This window comes from Megalops cyprinoides, chromosome 15 (assembly GCF_013368585.1).
Source record: "Megalops cyprinoides isolate fMegCyp1 chromosome 15, fMegCyp1.pri, whole genome shotgun sequence".
Taxonomy (NCBI): domain Eukaryota; kingdom Metazoa; phylum Chordata; class Actinopteri; order Elopiformes; family Megalopidae; genus Megalops; species Megalops cyprinoides.
Window position 1 is genome coordinate 23,226,765 of NC_050597.1, and position 18,526 is coordinate 23,245,290.

At 53.8% G+C, this 18,526-nt stretch overlaps 1 protein-coding gene across 1 annotated transcript in view; it reads left to right on the top strand.

Annotated features, from left to right (window-relative positions):
- Nucleotides 1-18,526, top strand: part of thada (THADA armadillo repeat containing) — a 78,545-nt gene that overhangs the window by 14,537 nt on the left and 45,482 nt on the right. The window contains exons 22-26 of the mRNA XM_036547386.1: nucleotides 5,164-5,273; nucleotides 7,927-8,059; nucleotides 9,764-9,886; nucleotides 10,803-10,925; nucleotides 13,771-13,862. Of these exons, the coding sequence (XP_036403279.1) occupies nucleotides 5,164-5,273; nucleotides 7,927-8,059; nucleotides 9,764-9,886; nucleotides 10,803-10,925; nucleotides 13,771-13,862 (581 nt within the window). The remainder of the gene's footprint in view (nucleotides 1-5,163; nucleotides 5,274-7,926; nucleotides 8,060-9,763; nucleotides 9,887-10,802; nucleotides 10,926-13,770; nucleotides 13,863-18,526) is intronic.

An 18,526-nucleotide genomic window follows, 5' to 3' on the forward strand; every position in this document is an offset into this window, starting at 1 on the left:
GCGACGGGCCGCCCCGGCCGAGCAGGTGACGCCACCGGCCAGGGGCGGAAGGTGATGTCACACCTGCGGTCGTCGCCTCGCTCCAGGGCGTTGCGTAACCGGCGACCCGCTGATGGGAATTCAAGATTTGGGAACGTCGGCCTAATAGTGCGACACGCGCGATTTCTCCTGCTGTCCTTCCTCTCTGTCTCGCACCTTCCTCTCTCTGCTTCGTGCCTGCCTGGTCTCAGGCCCCAAACCTGTGGCTGACCCCATCCAGGCCCCCTCCTCTGCCCCCATCACTCAGGATTCCAACCGACTCCCAGCCCTCCTCTCCCTCTCCCCCCTCCTCCCCCCAGAACCCCCTTTCACCGTTACATTTTACATTACATTGCCTTCGTTTAGCAGACGCTCTTATCCAGAGCAGCTTCCAGCACAAAAGAACAGAAGTGTATCCATTCAAATGACATCCTCTCTCCTTCCATCTTGCGTCATTACAGGTCCCCAGGCCCCTCTTGGCCTCCCTCCTCCCCTCACAGTTCTTCTCTCCTTCTTGCCTGCTGTAGCTCAGCTCCTCGTCCTTAGGTTCCTAAAGTGTGGGTTTCAAAGGGTTCCAGGTGGGTCAGACTTTTGGATGCATTGGTTGTCACCTAAACACGCACAGTAATGGGCTGGGAGCTGGTGTGCATTGCTTCTCGCAACTGAACACCCTGAAGTGAGGAATTAGAATTAGAATTGACACCAGATGACCCTAATGAGGAGGACATAGGTTGGGGGGAGGGGGGTCCTGAAAGCCTCAGATGCAAGGAGCTGCTGCCGCCTGCCTACATGGACATGACGGAGGGGCAATGCCGGGCAGGGAAACTGCACAGAAAATTGCCATGATACCATTGCCAGGCAACACAGAGAACCGGCCAATTGAAGATATATCAACTGGCGTGCTTGCGTGGCTGCGAGAGCAGTTCCCTAAAACTGAAATGTTTGCTTTGCACAGCTGGATATAAGCGCTTGTGTTGCTAAAAGCGCTCAGTTGCCCGTGTTTGTGCAATGCATTAGGATGGCTGACATTCCCAGGGAGTTTTTATTCAGCGGAGAACTCGAAGAGCGTCAATGCTATTGAGCTCCTTGAGGACTGCAGTGCCTCACAGCAGAGGGTTCCGCAATGCACCAATGGAGCTGCTTCTGTGACCAGGAAGAGGAGACATCTGGCAGTGCGAGTGGTGCCGTGTACGATATTTTCGTCAACTCCTGGCAAGCAAAGGGGAGCGTCCGGAGCTGAATGAAGTACTGAGTGATGTCACGGAGATGACAGATGCCGGTGGGGCTGATGCTCTGATGTGATGGCTTATCTCTTTTTCGCTCCACTCAAGAAGGAAGTGGGCACAGGACATCAGTACCTGTTTTACTGTTTACATGTGATGCAGCCTCATGTATGAACCACAAACCGTGTGTTTGTTACATGAGGTTGGACGGCTTTCACAAGGGAAGGATTTTTAATGTTTTTTTTAATGTTTTGAGTTTCAGGAAATGAAAGAATTTTGGCAAAGAATGGATCTCCCAAATGGAACATCTCTTCAGCAGAACGTGGTGTGCTAAGGCAGCCATTTGAGGTGACATGTTGAGCTGTCTGAACAGTCTTAACAAAAGAATGCTTGCAGTCTTTGCCTAGAACCTCGCATTCCAAAAGACAAGTGTTGCTCTTTCAGAAGAGCTGGCAGTGAGTCGTTTCCGATGTTGGGCAGCTTGGGCGATGCTGTGGGTATAAGGACACAGACTGGATTCATCCTCCTCTCTCTCCACATTTCAAGAGAGAGGTTCCCTGCCGAGGTCAACTATGCGGGGCAGGTTTGGGTTCCCCCATCCATGGAGCAGCTGTTATCAGGGCTGGTGCGGTCTTTCCGACGGAGCTGTCTGCTGGCAGAGCTCTCCAGCTGGAGCTCCCAACAACACACGAAGGGCTCCGGGTAGATTCTGGGCGCGAGCCCTTTTGGAACATCCAGCTCCTGCCGCAAGTTAAAAATTCTCGTTCCCCCCCTTTCTCTCTCCGCAACATTTTTGTGTGAATCCGCATTCTCGACGCTGGCGGCTGCGAGAGGCGAAGCACCGCGCCAGGGCTGCAACCTTCCCACGACATGCGAGTTCGGCCTCTCCAGCGGTGCCCCCGGGGCCTGGTGTCGTCCCCGCGCGGGGATACGCGCGCCCAGACATTGCGCCGACAGTACGCTTCGCGTGTTTGTTTTGAGTTCCAAACACAGGCCTACACAAACGAGGAAAACCGATGTTTAATCCGGCGTAGTCACATCAGAGAAGTCAGAGAAGCTTGATAGTGCTCAAAAAAAAGTGTGGAAGGGGTTTTGGAGTTTAAGAATGCGCATGAACATTAGCCTAACCGCTTGAGGATAGCGAAGACGTTTATGGTGCAATAGCAGAGCCTGGTCCTGATCGTAAAGTATATTAAAAAGCCGTTGGAGTGTGTTTTTTTAAATTTTTTCATCCTGCCTTTTCTGTGACTGTGAATTTGCTTGGCGGGACATGCTCGGGGAGAATGAGGAGGAAGGGAGAAGATAAACTTACAGTCAGACTCTGAAAGAAAGACTCTTCGCTAAGTGGATGATGGATTGGAGAAAGTCTGGGAACTCTGTCCTTGGTTCCTCTCCTCTCTTCTCCTCTCCTCTTCTCTCTCCCTTCGGCCTACCATATCTCAATCCCTCCTTGTTGCCGATAGTTTAAAAGACGGCAGAGTTGGACTGGTCTCGGCCTGGAACCGCGCGAGGGCGTCTCTATCCAGCTCGGGAGCTGGCACGGCCGGGGCGGCCGAGGCTCGCTCTCCCTCCATGATGCTATATTTGGGGAATGTTGCGTGCGTGTTTATGACAGAGCGGACATCTTCCAAACGCGTGGCGTCAACCGCCCGGGTCTTAGCCCGCGCCTGTTTGCTGCCGCGTCGCCCCGGCAACCTGGCCGATGTTTACGCTCTCCGGGGCGCCATGGCAACCGAAACAGTTAGTCACTCGGGCGATTGTTTTTAATTCTTCATTTTCATCGCTCCTTTTCTCGCAGGAGATGGATAGCGGGACTGAGCAGGGAGTGTAAACAGGCCCCCTGAAAGCGGTCGTGATGTCATGAGGTGTCAGGTGAACTCGGAGAACAGAGAGGATGCTGGGAGGTCTCGGGGGTACTGAGACCGTCAAGAGAAAAACGTCTTTGTGCTACGAGGATTACTTGGCCATTAGGGGCCTTTGTGATGTCATTCATCACTTCTGTCATCTGTCTTCATTCATGCTCCCTGCCCACTCTTCCAAAGTGTTCCGACTAGCTTTCCAGCCCGTGCGCCCCGTTTCCTGAGGTAACGTTCCAGCGACTTTAAAAGCGTACTCGGCGGCCTTTTTTAGACGCTCGTACCCCAGGTTTGGATTGCCTCATTCTCACCCCTCTCAGGAAGCGAGCTTCGCAGTGTGCGTGTGCTTTGTTCAGGGCCCCAGTAACACGACCCTCCGCTCCGAGGACCTGTAGCGTGAAACGGGTCGGCCGCGTAATTAAAATAACAGAGGCCAGGTGTTGGACGAGTTCTCCATCTTCGGCTGACGTTGCAGATTATGATGTCACCGGGTCTGGAATCCATAGCTGTTCTGAGAGTTCAGCACCCCCCCGGCACCACACTCTCCGGTGTTTGTTTAGTATGGAAAGCTTTAATGCAGGGCTGCGGGGATCTGGTTGCACGTACTGATTAATTGCTTGTCTTGGGCTTACTTTAAGCTTGGGGGGGGGGGGCATGCTGCTCTTGCTCGGGGGGCCTGAAAGGCTGTGTGTGCGATGGGGGGTAGAGGGTCATGCCCAGGCTGCGCAGCCTGATTAGGCCTCCTGTGTTATTCTAAGGGCTTAGCTTCGTTTTTACTGCAAATACACAGAGGAGAGGGAGGGTGGGGGGGGTCACAGAGGGATCTCTGTTTCCTGGAAACCCTTGAACCCCAGGAACGGCGGGATCATGGCGTATTTGAGTTGCGCATTAACCCCTGCAACTCTAATCGTACCCCCCCCACACCCCCCCCCCCCCCCCCCCCCCCCCCCCCCACTACCACCTCCTGAAAATCGGCCCTGCTCTTGCAGCAGAGCGCCGGTGTTTCTCCCACCGCAGGCTTCGCTGGCTGCTTGCTTGCCGCTCTTCGGCCACGCCGGCCCCAGGTCTGCCGCCGGCCACGCGTTGCGTAATTCCCCCGCCCTCCGTCGAGGTCCCCCCGCTCGCTGAAATCAAAACGACAACAGCAGCAGCGACAACAACAACAACGAGGCGGGGCGGGGAGAGGTTTTAACTCCCGAGTCCCTCGGCGGAAGGCGGAGGGGAGAGCTGCTATTTGCGTCGCCAGCGCGCAGCGTGTAATTATCCGGCTGCGGGCTCGGGAACTTCTCGGCGCGTGGAGGTTCTGGGAAACGGGCTGCTGCAAACAGGAAGCGCGAGGCTAAATAAAGGCCGCTGGAATCCGAGGCTCTCGTAATTACGCAGATTGCACAGCAAATGGATGCAGCCAGAGGTCCGCCGGCCCGCCGTGCGAGCGAGCGGGCTTATCGCTGCCCCCCGGAGCCCGGCGCCGGGGGTGCGTGCCGTTTTTTCTTTGTTCGAGAGACGATTGGTTCCGCGCTGCGGGGCTTGCTGGGAAAGGAGGGAGGTCTGTGCACGTTGCTGTGATAATCTCTGCTCTGTGGGTTTCCGCTGCCCCCCCGGGCGGTACCCCCCCCCCCCCCCCCCCCCCCCCCCCGGCGGGCTCTTTCGAGGACCCCCAGCCGCGGTGGCTTCGGTGGCTTTGAGTGCGGAGGCGTGGGGACACATCACACAGCCTCAGCTGGCGCACTTTGGGTCAGAACGGTCACCGCCTGGATGGTCATGTGCTTTCAGAGAAAAGGGGGGGGGGGTTACTGGTGGCCTTGTAGATCTCGATATGAGCCCAGCTGGGTCCAGCCCATGGCCCGATGTTCAAAATATTCAACATGATGTAAAATGATGTCACCTGTATTAAGTCTTTTACCTGCCATGTCTCCCCTGGGCTGGGCTGTCACAGGCTGTGACCGTTTGGGTATGAGACGTCTCTGTGACCGCATGTATTTTCCATCTCATTGGCTCATCTGAGGCCTTCCTCTCTTTCTTCCCCTTCCATCCCCTCCCTCCCTCTCCCTCTCTGCTGCCTCCAGGTGGAAGGGGTGGGGCAGTACTTTCGGCAGCAGCTCCTGCAGTCTCGCCACAGGGGCGCGTTCGAGCTGGCCTACGTGGGCTTCGTGCGGCTCACGGACATGCTGTGCAGGTGAGCCGTGGTGGGAAGGAAGGGGTCAGAAACACGCTCAGGGCATAGGACCAAGAGGGACACTGAGAGGTAGAGAGGTGAGCTGAGAGAGAGGGGGGTTTGCTACCATTTAAGTTATATGGGGCAGGGTTTGTGACCCTGTGAGTGGGGATATGAGAAAGGGTTAAAAAAAAGTAGGAAGTGTATTGAGTGTAACATGTATATATATACTTTGTCTGTTGATTATGTGAGTTGATGATGCGAGACCCAAGCTAACAGGTACGATCTTAATAAAAATTTTAAAATGACTTTCCTCTTGGCCCACTGACATAGACTGTGCGTGTGTGTCTGTCTGTGTGTCTGTGTGTATGTGTGTGTGTATGTGTGTGTGTCTGTGTGTGTGTCTGTGTGTCTGTGTGTGTGCGTGTGTGCGTGTGTGTGCGTGTGTGCGTGTGTGCGTGTGTGCGTGTGTATGTGTGTGCGTGTGTATGTGTGTATGTGTGTATGTGTGTATGTGTGTACGTGTGTGCGTGTGTACGTGTGTGCGTGCGTGTATGTGTGTGTGTGTGTGTGTGTGTGTGTGTGTGTGTGTGCGTGCGTGCGTGCGTGCGTGCGTGTGTGTGTGCAGGCGTGTGCATAAATCACTGTGGTCACGCCGCATTCGCTGTGTGCCAGCCAGGTTCTCAGACGTGCGCTAGGGGGAGGCGACCGGAGCCCCGGCTGTGCAGATATGTACAGATCCCTTATTAAGGCCTGCTCTCGCTGAGCCGGTGCAGAGCGCGCTGCCGCTCTCAGAGCCGGGCTGCTGGACTCGCCGAGCCCCGGGGCCACAGGAATGCACCGCTGCGGGCTGCAGTGTTGTCCTTGGCAACGCGGCTTCATACCTGAGCGAGAGGAGGTACCGCCTCTCTCCACCCCCCCCCCCTCCTAAAAACAGTTCCGAGCGCACAGGGAAGGAATGAGCATGATCCTTCAGGAGCGGATTCCAGATTTATAACGATAGGAGCGCCGTTAGGAACAGTTGACGTCAGCGGCTGAAAACTGCGCCGCGTTAAAAGTTGACGGCACGGAATATTCTCCCGAGCTGCGCGCCACGTCTGGAGAGTGGAAGGAAGCGGTCACCTCCGACGGCGGCGGCGGCGGGGGCCGGGGCCGATGCCCTTTTCTGGGAGTAAGCAGCGGTGTTCGACCGCGGCAGTGACGCCCCCGCCCTGGCGTTGTCCATCGGACCCCTCGCGCTCAGGGAGGGCCCGTGTGTTCCCCACAGCGTTTCTGTACCTTCCGCCTCAGGGATACGGCCCGCTGGCGCTGCCGGCTGCCAGTTAGTCTGTTAGTCACAGGTCAGCGGAGATCATCCGAATTGCCGTCTGAAGTCCACGGTGTGAAAAGCTGAAGAGAGTCAAATGTGGCAGCCAGGAAACATACTTGCCAGCTCTTACACCTGCTCCACACAAGAACAAAATTCAGGGGCAACAGTGTCAGTACTCTTTAATTGGTCAGCGTTTGATATTTTGTACATTACGTTACATTATTGGCATTTAGCAGACGCTCTTATCAGGACCGACTTGGCAACTTACATAGGTTACAGTTTTTTTGCATGTTACCCATTTATACGGTTAGATATTTACTGAGGCAGTTCTGGGTTAAGCACCCTGCCTGAGTATAACAGCAGTGAACCAGTGGGGAAGCAAACTAGCAACCTTTCGGTTACAAGTCCTGCTCCTTACCACTATGAGGTCATGTGTCCCAGAGTTCTCTGGGGCGGGCAGCGTGGAAGTGGGTGTGCGGTGGGTGGAGGAGGTGTATTAGAGGGATTAGCCCCTCCCCTCTCCACATGGGAGCACTGTTTGGTCGAGCCTCCTTTACCACGGTCCGCCACACCGTGAAAAACAAAACCTCTTTTCATAACATTCCTCTCAGTCTTTGACCCACGAGTGCGTGAGTATACCCGGGAAAAATACAGTGTGTGAGCATGAGAGAGAATGACTGTGCACAAGAGGCTATTTCTTTGCCAGATTGCCTGTATGTGACTTTTTCCTGTGTCCTGTTCATGCAAAAATACGCTGACATAATGCGTGAAAAGTTCTCCTGTGTGTCAGTGAGAGAAAGGCAGCGTATATGAGTGTGTGTGTGCGTGAGAAATGTGTAGGTGTGCAGTGCATATATGTGGGCGTGTGTGTTTAGTACCACATGTCTTAGAGTTAGTGAATTCTGTGCAGGTGCCCTGCTGGTTTGAGAGCAGTCCCTCCACACAGCCCCCTCGACTTGCCCTTTGCCCCCTCCACAGCTCCGTGGAGGGCACTCAGTCTCTGTTAAATACTCTCTGTTGTGTCTGAAGAGTGGATTTTATTCTCACTGGAAAGGATTAAACCTTCGGGGAAATCACAGCAACAATGAGCTCAGTGTTCCCAGATTAACCTCTGAAGTTTCTGTGCGTGTATGTATGTGTATGTGTAAGTGTGTGTGTGTGTGTGTGTTTATATGTCTGTGTGTGTGTGTGTGTGTGTGTGTGTGTTCTTCCTCTTTGCTCTTAGGCACTGGTGATGTTGCAGGTGTGAGTGTGTTGGTTTTATATTAGGACAGGTGTACAGGCGTTGTTCAGAGACACAGCAGCGGTGTATATGTTTAAATGTGACGCTGTGTCTCCCCTGACCCCCCTCCCTCGCTGGAACAGGAGCGGGAGCCTCCCCCTGCAGCAGCTGCCGGCCCGCTGGCTGAAGGAGGTCCTGGAGGAGGTCAAGTCCAGTGACCCCTCGTCCAAACTGTGCGCCACCCGCCGCAGCGCGGGCATCCCCTTCTACATACAGGTACGGTACCTCCCCCCCTCCCCACCACTTCCTCCCATCAATCTACAGGGATCTCTCCTCCATAACCCCCCCCCCCCGCCCTCTGCCCCACTTTTACTGTCTGATCTCTGAGGCGCAGTGAGACAGCCAGCCGCTGGATCTCTCAGAAGCACTGACGCTGCAAGAACACCCTGTCCCTCGCCGTGACCTTCCCGCTCGCGCTTGCCAGCCCCCGTGCGCACGCTCCCACAATGCACCACACCCCTGGCCCTGCAATCACGAATTAAACCAAATCACAGGCTCCGTCCTCCCCACCCCCGTCGCCATGGAAACGAAGGGAACGATGGCAGGACACCCTGTCGTTGCGCAACGGTGTGAGAGAGAGAGAGAGAGAGAAAGAGAGCGTCCCGGCTCTCTGAGTCGGAGCTGGGCCGGTAAAGGCCCCGGCACCTTGGCACGGGCTCGCATTCCTCCGGAGAAATCCGGAAAGGCCGGACAGCGCGGTGAAGTCACTGGCGTGGCAGAACGCTTCCTGTTGGCCCTGGTTCAGCTGGGAAGAAGATCACAGGAGCCCCGGGGCCGGCGGCTTCAGACTCATCACCCAGCTGTCTCGGATCAGGGAGGCCCGACGAGGGGCCGAGTCACAGACCGAATCTGTCACAGAGTTCCTGTCTCACGCTGGCCCCGTCCCAAGTCACACACTTAGCGCACTGCGCCATGCGCTTAGCAAGTGGGCGTGACTGTCAAGTGCGTTTACATATGGTGGTAGGGGGTGGTGTAATATGCTTCAGTGTACCTGGATATCATGGCACGTCTGCTGGAAAAAAATAAAGATTGGTCGACTACACGCTGTCCAAGAATTCATTGAGAAATGAAAGGGAGGAGCTTTTTGGCTGAGATCACAATGGGAAAAATGATGGAAAATTTAAGAGTCTATTCAAATGTACACAGAGAAATTGCAAACCACCATTATTTATGAATGTCATGTTTGTTTTTCCATGGTTTGTAGGTATTAAGCCAACGCACTGTCATGCAAGTTACTGTGGCAACTGCAGTATTTATGAGAACAAAATACCTAAATACCAATATTTTACAGCTTTCTGGCTTGTCTAGCTAATGTGATTAGAGTCAAAGGTCGCTAAATTAGGACCATTAACACAGAAGTTCATGAACAATGATGACACATACTGTACTGAGAGATTTAGGGAATATGTACTATGTAGCACCTTAGTATGCAGCCTGCTTGTGTGGCACTTGAGGCACTTGAGATAGGTCTTACACTGATTCCTTCACAGACAGGTCTTCCCTCGCACTGATTCTGTCACAGAAGGACCTCGTCTGACAGTGCTTTTGTCACAGAAGGACCCTGTGTCACATTGATTCTGTCACAGAAGGACCCTTGTCTGACAGTGCTATTGTCACAGAAGGACCCTGTATCACATTGATTCTGTTAATACTATCACAGAGGGCTGATAAAATGGTGATGTTGTATCTGAACATACACCTGCTGACATCTTTTAATAAGCACAGAACTTAATACTCCTACCAAAGTTAGTACCAAACATAGGCAGGAGTTGAATGCGGTCAACAAACTTTTTTTGAACATTAATGAATGGATTAGGAGCTGCTGTAGTGGCTAAAGTGGTTGTGATCTTTGTGATGCTGTATTCACTGTGTCCCTGTGTCTCTCACGGTCTCTCCTCCCCCCTCTGTCTCCATTTCCAGGCCCTGTTGTCTTCTGAGCCGAAGTCCTCCAGCTGCAGCCTCCTGAAGATGACCATGAAGGAGCTGACCGCGCTGGCCATGCCTCCCCTCAAGGGTCCCACCGACCGCAGCACCGTCCCCCAGGTACAGGCACGCTCCCTCTGGGTCAGGGCTGTCCCTCCAGGTGGCCCAAAGTCCCAGCGTGACTGTGCCCACCGGCCAGCCTCGGTCCAGCCCCCTGCCCCAGGCTGGACCGCCCATCCCAGTGCGAACGTGAAGGCAGCCCCACAGCCCAGCCATGAGCTGGCTGCAGTTAGGGTGACCAGGAGTGAGGCTAATGGTGAAGCCGAGAGAAGCTGCTTGTGTGAAGCTCATAAGCCTGAGGCGATCGGAAAAGAGGGGCCCCCTGCATGTACAGTGCCTAGGGGGGTGGGGGGGGTGTCGTCGCCCCTTCGCCAGACCGCCCTCCGCTCCAGCTGCGCAGCCGCGCCAAAATGCCAGGACGCAGGGCTAAAATTAAACATTAAACTCACCGCCACCTGATGTTTCCCATTAACAAGTTACGTAAGAGCCAGGCACCTGCCCAAACTGTGGGACCCGTGGAATCGCGGGCTTCAACGCCCCCTCTTATAACCCCCCCCAACCCTGTCCGCCTACGCTTGGAGCCTTCCTCAGTCTCTCGGATGATGAGACCCCCCCCCCCCACCCGGTTAGTGGCAACACCCCCGTCTGGGGCACGTGTGCTTGTGTACTGTACTCATGGGCGATCCTGTGTGGGTGCATGTGTTTGCGTGTAGAAACTCCGGTGAGAAAGCTTTCTCACATAAAGTCAGAAAGCAGCTGAATCACTCTCCCCTCACCCAGAGCCACAGACGCGACAGTAAAGAGAAAGTAAAGAGGCATCGCGCTGAGAAACTTTCTCTTTCACTCTCTCTCCCTCTTTTTGGTGTTTGTCTCTCTCTCCCTTTATCTCTGACTTTCTGTCTGACTCGTGTGTCTGACTGTGGCTCCCTGTGTGTCTGACTCGTGGTTTCTGTTTCTACCTCTCTATGTGCTGCAGGTCCACGCTCTCAACATCCTCCGGGCTCTGTATCGGGACACTCGGCTGGGGGAGAACATCGTCCCGTTCGTGGCGGACGGCATGCAGGCGGCCGTTCTGGGGTTCACCTCCCCAGTCTGGGCTGTGAGTCCTCCCCCTCTTCGCCCCCCCCTCCTCTTCCTCCCTCACACTCGGGAGCACGGAGCCGTCACCCGTGTACTGTAAACACACACATCCCGCTCAAACACGATGTGTTTTCTTTTTCACATTTTATCCCCTCGTTCATGCTCTCTTTGACAGGTCCACATGCAGTCTGTCCAAAGCACATCGCAGTATATGTAGTGTATTGATGTATGGCAGGGTTCTTAGCTTCCCCTGTCTAGCCAGATTACACAACTTAACTTATGGTAGGGCTTGAATGGTGTTATGCTCACACTCACTGCTTTGGGGGTGTTGTTAGCCTGGTCTGACACCTTTTCTCATTCAACTTGAATGGATACACGTATGTTTTCTAGTGCTTGTAGTCATTGTGGGTAAGGGTGTCTGGTAAACGAATGTAACGCAATGTAATTTAATGCACAGGGGGTAGACAAAATAATGGAGGCACCAAACAAAATGGAAATGTGAATGTCTCCTGCAGCCCCTCTCCCTCCCATTGCCTCCGCCTCTGTCACTCTCTCTTCGCTCCACACGTACACTGTTCAGGTAAACAGTAATGTCCTTGCAGCCTGACCGCTGATGGAGCTTAAGGTGGAGTCGGAGGCGTTGAGACTGGGAGAACAGGCCCTCCGTCCTGATGGCTCAGCTGTCCCTGAACCTGGGGTGGGGGCGCGGGTCCAACCGTGCCACTTGGCTTTCTGCTGCCTGTCTGTGGCGATAGGGCGGGGTGGGGGGGTGTTTCGTGGCTTGTACTGGGGGTAAGGAATATGAGGATGGGGGGTTACATGCTAAGGGTGTCGTACGTGCCGAGGGACACACGGGCGCCTGTTCACACGAAAACACTACGGCCCTGGCAGCCTGCCCCGGGACACTGTGATCCGTTACCCAATAGGGGCGCGCCGCCCGCGCCGTGAGCCAAACCGGCGGGCGCATACCAGCCCCTGGTGCCTGGTGCCCCCGTTCCCTCCAGCTCTTCCCCCACCACCATCACGCTGTCAGCAGCAGCCTGAGACTGCGGCCGCGTGCGTTAGATTGCGCTTAGGGAACCGGACCCAGCATGAGAGGGATGCTGGTTCAAATCCAGGTCGGGACGCCGCTGCAGTGTAGCTCCGGCTGTTCAGTAAGTCCCTCTTGCAGCGGAATGTGACGCCCTTAAATCCCGCAGCACGCCTCGTGAGCTTGTAATATTCTGCAAAAGATTATTTTTTAAGATCCCCCCGGGGGGTCATCCATGCGTCCGCCGCCAGGTCGAGCGTGAAGTCACAGCCACTTACAGTGAGCATTAATGGTTACAGCTGGGTTAGAATTTGAACAATTTGTTGAGCAAGCAGTGAAACGTCGAAGTAAGGGCAAGGCTATTGTTAACCGTGCGAAAAGACATACTGTACCTGACTTAACCTGAACTGCTCCATTGGATATCCAGCTGTGCGGTGCATGAGTTAAATTTAGCAAATCGGTAAAACTCGCCGTCCAAAGAATGTGCGGTGCATATGACCACAGCTTCAAAGCACGTATCCTTGAAAACATTGCATTAGCAGTGTTAGCCATTAGCCAAAATGCTGTTTGGCTAATTGCTAAATGTGTTGGCCATTAGCCATTTCCTTTCTTTCTCAGTGGACAAGTAGCATCAGCTACCATGGTGCCCTCACAGTGTCCCTCTTGTTAGTCTTTTCACGTAAGTGAGTGTGCATGAGTACCAGATGAAAGCATGTGATTGGGAATGTGGACTGGCTGCTGGGATAGTGCACACAGTAGTACAGTTAGGCCAGACAGGAAGTGTATACTGAGAGAGAAAGGCGCTTCCCAACAGGACTTCCTGTCTGCTTTGATGGAGAAGCGCTCCCTAGCAGCCCTAAGACGGTTTCACTGTGGGCTGGTGTCAAACGAACGGCTGGATTATGATTCTGGTGCTGCCTCGCCCCTCTCACTTAGGCCCAGGAGCAGCAAACAAAACCTGCATCTTAACACTAAGCTGAGCGACGCTCGGCCTTCTGGAGGTCAAAACCCCTCGTCGGTGTAAACGCCGTCGTGTTTTGGCAAAAGCCTTCGTCAGGGTGATTCGGTATCGCCCTGTGAAACGCAACAGCTGTGTGTTCAACCGTTACAGAGCGCTCGGTGCCGATTCGGTCACACGGTTTCAGTGTGCTGTCCTGCGCCGAGACCCGATTGGACCAGGAACGGGGCCTTCGATTGGGCCAACTGGGTCAGGTTTCAGCCCAGAGCGGCGGGGGGCGGGGGGCGATCGAGCAGGAGGCTTTTCTTTATCGGAACCGAGATCTCTCCGTTTCCAAACATCTGCACAGGCGCTGCAAGGGATTGTTGGGGGAGGGGGGTTGGCGGGAGAAAAAAAAATTAACCTTTGCCAAAACTGCCATTAGAGATGGATTACAAGAGGTGGTACACAATGAACACATCCAAGATTCCTGAAGGAGAAGGTAAATAAATAGCAATGTGCCCGGTGTTTTGGGCTGGTACTGAAACAGGAAACGGTACTGAAAAGGGCTGAAAGCACCCCAGTAGGACCTGTAGAGAGGTGTGGAAGGATACCTCAGCTGAGGTGCGGGAATGTGGAAATGCTGATTCAGAGGTCAAACCGCCCCACTGCGGCCTGCCCCTGCTAGAGTCCAGCTGTGTCCAGCTGTGCTGTGAATACTGGAGTATAGCCATGGTATGGATAGAGGCGTAAGTGGTTCTGTCTGACTTTTCTCTCTCTCTTTCTGTCTTGCTCTCTTTCTCTTTCTCTTTCTCTTTCCCTTTCCCTTTCCCTTTCGCTCGCTCTCTCTCTCTTTCTCGCTCTCTCTCTCTCACACTTTCTCTCACTTTCTCTCAGGTGCGCAATTCCTCCACCCTCCTCTTCAGCACACTGATTACCAGGATCTTTGGAGTAAAGAAGGGAAAAGACGAGCATTCCAAGAAGAACCGGTTGGTAACTCCCCCCCCGTTCCCCAGCCACCAGACTTGTCCTTTTCCTTCTCCCAGGCTCACCCATGACCTCCCAACTGCTGGGGGTTACATTTGTGTCAAAAAAAATCTTCCCCAACTTTACTCTCCATTGTGATTCCAAAGAATTTTCCCCTTAGCACGTTTATATGGAACACTGTGCGACAGTGGTTTGGGATCTGTGATTATGGCTGCGCAATCCATTAGTTGAACTGTATGCATACTTCAAAAAGTGACTGGCTGGAGAGCGAGCCCTGCTCTGGCTCTGGCATTAGTGAACCTCGGCCACCAGGGGGCAGTGTAGTCCCACCACCGGTGCGGCCCCCTGGCGCAGCGCCCAGGCCTCGTCAGAGTAATCAATCACAGTTCCTCCGTTTATTTACAGCAGATGTAAATGATACATACAGTTTCCAACTTTAAATGTTGTTTATTTAAAGAACGCTGCCTTTTTACAAGATTGGCAAACACTCTTTTTTTTTTTTTTTTTCTTCTCGGCCCCCTCCATCCAGTTGATCCACATCTGTGAAGTTTTCTCCCCAGTCCCTAGCTGCCTCTTTCTCTCTCTCTCCCTTGTTCTCACAGCGGCTCTGGTGAGGTTTGTTTTGCCATATGTCAGGTCCACCTTGTTCAGCCGCCCTCACGGGTGCGCGCGCAGCCGCTAAGCGGTGCCAGCCTCGCCGGTCGCATCAATGGCCGTAATGTGTACGTTAGCGTTCGGCAGCTGTGTTTACTCCTGAGCTCCCTCGGCGGTCTGTGAGAAATGCAAATGCGTTCCCGGCGCAGGAGGTCAGTCTGCAGAGTTAGCAAACCTGGAGCGGCTCGGCCCGGCTCGGCCCGGCTCGGCATAGTGTGACCTGGCGCGGAGTGGCGCTCTGCCGTCCCTAAATAGCCTGTCCGGGGTGGCGGCGGCGGTGGAGAGCTGCACTTTTGGTGACCTCGGGGTTGGGTTTCAGACGGGACGAGGGTGCCGGCTGGAGATGGGACACGTGGTCGCTCCTGAACCCCCTCTTTCCATCAGCTGTTGAGCGGAACTTTCCAGAGCGTCTCGCGTTATCGCAGCTTACACACGGAGGGCGGCGGGGCGCCCCCTCGGCCCCGGCCTTTGACCCTCGGCGGGGGTGTTTACGACTCGGCAGGTTGATGACAGCACTGCTTGGGCGCAGCTCTCTCCGGGGGCAGCGATGTCTCTCCCCTCTGCACTATGTGAGCTCCCGGAGCCGAGGGTGATCTGTGTGTGCCCCAGAGCATGCTGGGATTGGTCCAGATGATTAGATATGGAGTGGTGGAGGGCTGTGAAAGTGTATTAGGGTGTGGTAGTGATGAAAGGAGGAGGAGGTTGGGAGGATGGATGAAGTGTGGAACATGGGCCTGTCTTTACAATATACCTACACTATGATTGTGTACAAGCGAGTGGTTGGAGGAGCAAACTGTGTGTGTGTGTGTGTGCGCGCGTGCACATGTCTGTGTGCCTGCATATTTGTGTATAGGCAGAGTTGTTGGAGCAAGGTGTTGTGTAGACAGCTTGAGTGGTGTGGCACATTGTTTGTGTGTGAGTGTCTTGCTATACTGAGTGCATTACATTTTTACATTAATTTCAGTGGGTTTAAAGCTCCCCAACATGGCAGCAGTAGGCAGCAGGTGGTGTAGAGCTCAGAGCACCACGCTGATGTCTGAGGTTCGAGCCCCAGGTGGGGCACGGCTGTGCACCCTTGAGCTGGGTACTTTACCTCATTTGCCCCAGTAAAAAGACATCCAGCTGCGGAAATTGGTTACAGAATGTCTCGGTTTGAAATGGCAAGTAGTCCGGGGTGTTTATTGAGCAAATAATTAATACATTCGGAATCCTGACCTCAGATGCGTGCCGACGGTGCTTTTAATGGTTAATGCAGGATGCTCTGTGTTTTTGGACAACAGAAGAGTTTGATTTTAACTGGCAAGCCGAGGGTCTCGGGCCTATTTTTCCAACGCGGGAATCTGTTTTCTTTTATTTTTATTTGCTTGTTTAGCATACGTTCCGGATCCTCTGTGAAGCATCCCGGGTTTTTCCAGCTGAAACCGGTCAAGCTTGCTGTTTTTTTCCCCTTTCCCTCTCCTTCAGCGCAGCATTTTTTCAGTCTGGCATATATTATTACTGCGGTGATTTGATTCTGCGCTTGGGGCGCAGTAAATTTGTTCTGACAGGCTGTCCGCTTCGATGTCTGGCCCGTGCCGTGCCGTATTTGGTCAGGGCCGCGGCCTCATGCTGCGCCCCGCCGCTGATCCGGTGGCTCTTGCTGAGCGGCGAGGTGCGCGGGACCCCGTTTGGGCCGCCGAGCTCGGGGGGCGTCACGCCCCAGACAGATGACGCCCTTCAACATCAGAGACAGGTCTGTAAACAGTCTGAGGGGGTCTGGGGTGTGTATCTGTGTGTCTGTGGGTGTGTTTGGCAATGGGCAAGAACCGGGGGGGGTAGGGGGGAGGCGGTTTGGGAGTTGGGGGGTGGGGGGGTGGAGGTGCTTGCTGTCTTTGCAGAACATGAAACAGGCATTGTATATGCTTTAAGCTGTTTATTCGTTTCATGCTCATGGCCTTCAGTAGAAAAAAACGACTCAAATATCATGGGAAATGGAGCCCCTGCCGTTAATTAAATAAAAACGGATATTTAGACAGTTTTCCTTTAACTGTTTTGTCTATTCTGGATCTTAAACTGTGCATGTAACTTCAAACAAGCCTTGATAGAATGGCTACAGCTTAAAGAAGAAAGGTTTGTTTTATGTTTTCGGCTTAACCTCGCCTGGTTCCACTGCTCACAAGCTGCCGGCACGCAGAAAGGGGGATGGTTGAGCACGGGGGCCCGCTTGTCTAACCCTTGAAATCTGTAGAGGAATGACCTTTGACCTTTGACCTTACCCTGTATTATGGTAAATGGCACTTTTTGCCGCTAGTCCTACTAGACTTTCATGTGGAATTGAACTCAAAGTCCTTGTTTTGATACAAGAACGTAAGACACACCTAAATATCAATGAACACTTACACCATCTTTATAAGCAGACATTAGGTGTACTATGGTATACGGTATACTGTACTAGCTGTGTCTGTCATAGGTGACATTACCATGACATTCTCATTCGGTACGTATTAGTAAAGCCGTATTTGGCTGGATCATGTCATAGGACACTGTATGACAGTCTGTTGATGAAGGCTTATGTTGAGCAATTGAGGCTGGTACGTACCGTTACTGTCTGTTTTTAGTTTTCAAATTTAAAAATATTTTGAGGTTCAATGTCAGTGCTGATTTTGCCTCAGGCCTGCACCTGGAGGCACTGGCAGAGAGGACAGTGTGTTCTTGTACATGTATGTTTGTGCTGGGGTTAAAATGGTGGAGTTGGATCAGTTTCATTGTGGTTTTCTGCTGAAGCTGTGCAGGCTGTTTCTCCCCCCTCGCCGCGTATAGCATGGGCACAAACCCACCCTCTCACCCGCTCTGTGTGCGATTGGTGCTGCCTGCGCGCTTGAGCCGCCCGGCCTCCTGGGCAGCCTCCCCGGAGTGTGTTTACTCGGCGAAGGGGGTAAACAGGCGCGGCTCAGACGCCGTCTGTGCGGCTCGCTGGACCCCGGCGCGGGGGCTCGGCGCGGGGCCGAGAGGGCCGGCGTGTTTACCCGTCCCGGTACAACGGCCCCACAGTATACGCCGGCCCGCTGGGGGGTCACGGCGTACCGACCGGGGGACGTAAACACACACGCACACAGCGATAAACAGAGTCCGGAGATTATCATATTGCACTAAATACGATACGCGAAATTGCACAACGTCGGATTGCGCAAAGTCTTCACATCCCCCCTTGTTCGCGTTCTGTGTAATTCGCTCTTCTCCCGTTGCTGCGGGGGTTTTTTGGATGTTTTTTTTTTTTTTACATGGGGGACCGTGCAAGGAGCCCGGGCTGTGCTTTTCCCGGCTTTGGCTCGTGACCGCCTTGTCCTGTTGTGGTCACGTTGTGGTCGAGAGCACACCCCAGCTGTATGTCTGGACCGTCGGCGGAGAACAGCAGATTGGGTGGTTTCCACCCAGGGCCCAATCTGTGTGGCTTCAGCCTGGACCGTTCAATTAGCAAACGCAGAAGCAAATTCATCTCGCTCGCACAGCTGGAGGCGAATTCCAGCTTCCTCCCCCTAGGTTAAATTAAACTCAGAAACATCTGCGATTGTGTGCCCTCGGCTGAACACTTCCTCTGAGATGAGGGGTCCGTTTGAATGTTACACAGGCGAATGGTGGAGACAGCGGGGGCCATTTCTAGGCCTGATATGGAGAATATGCAGTGACAAGTGTCCACTGCCCCCGCTCTTTGGACAGCCGTTGATAGACAGAACTGTGGTGCCAGTGACAGTACAGAGCCAGCATCACCAGTCCAGACTGACAGAGCTCAGATCAGTCAAGGTCCAGTCCCATAGGGGAGTGTTGTTTTCCCTGGCCCACCTCGCGTTTCAACCCATGGCTACAATTCCTGACTAACTCTGCTTTTTAGTGGCCCTGTCAGTGTGCAAGCTGCCTCCACCTGAGTCAGGGAAGTAGAGCCAGCCCTGGTTTGGTTGGGCTGGTTCTGGACTGATGCAGCTAAGCTCACCTGTGTGGGTCTGGACTTGTTCAGGTCAGCAGTGCTGGTTCTGGG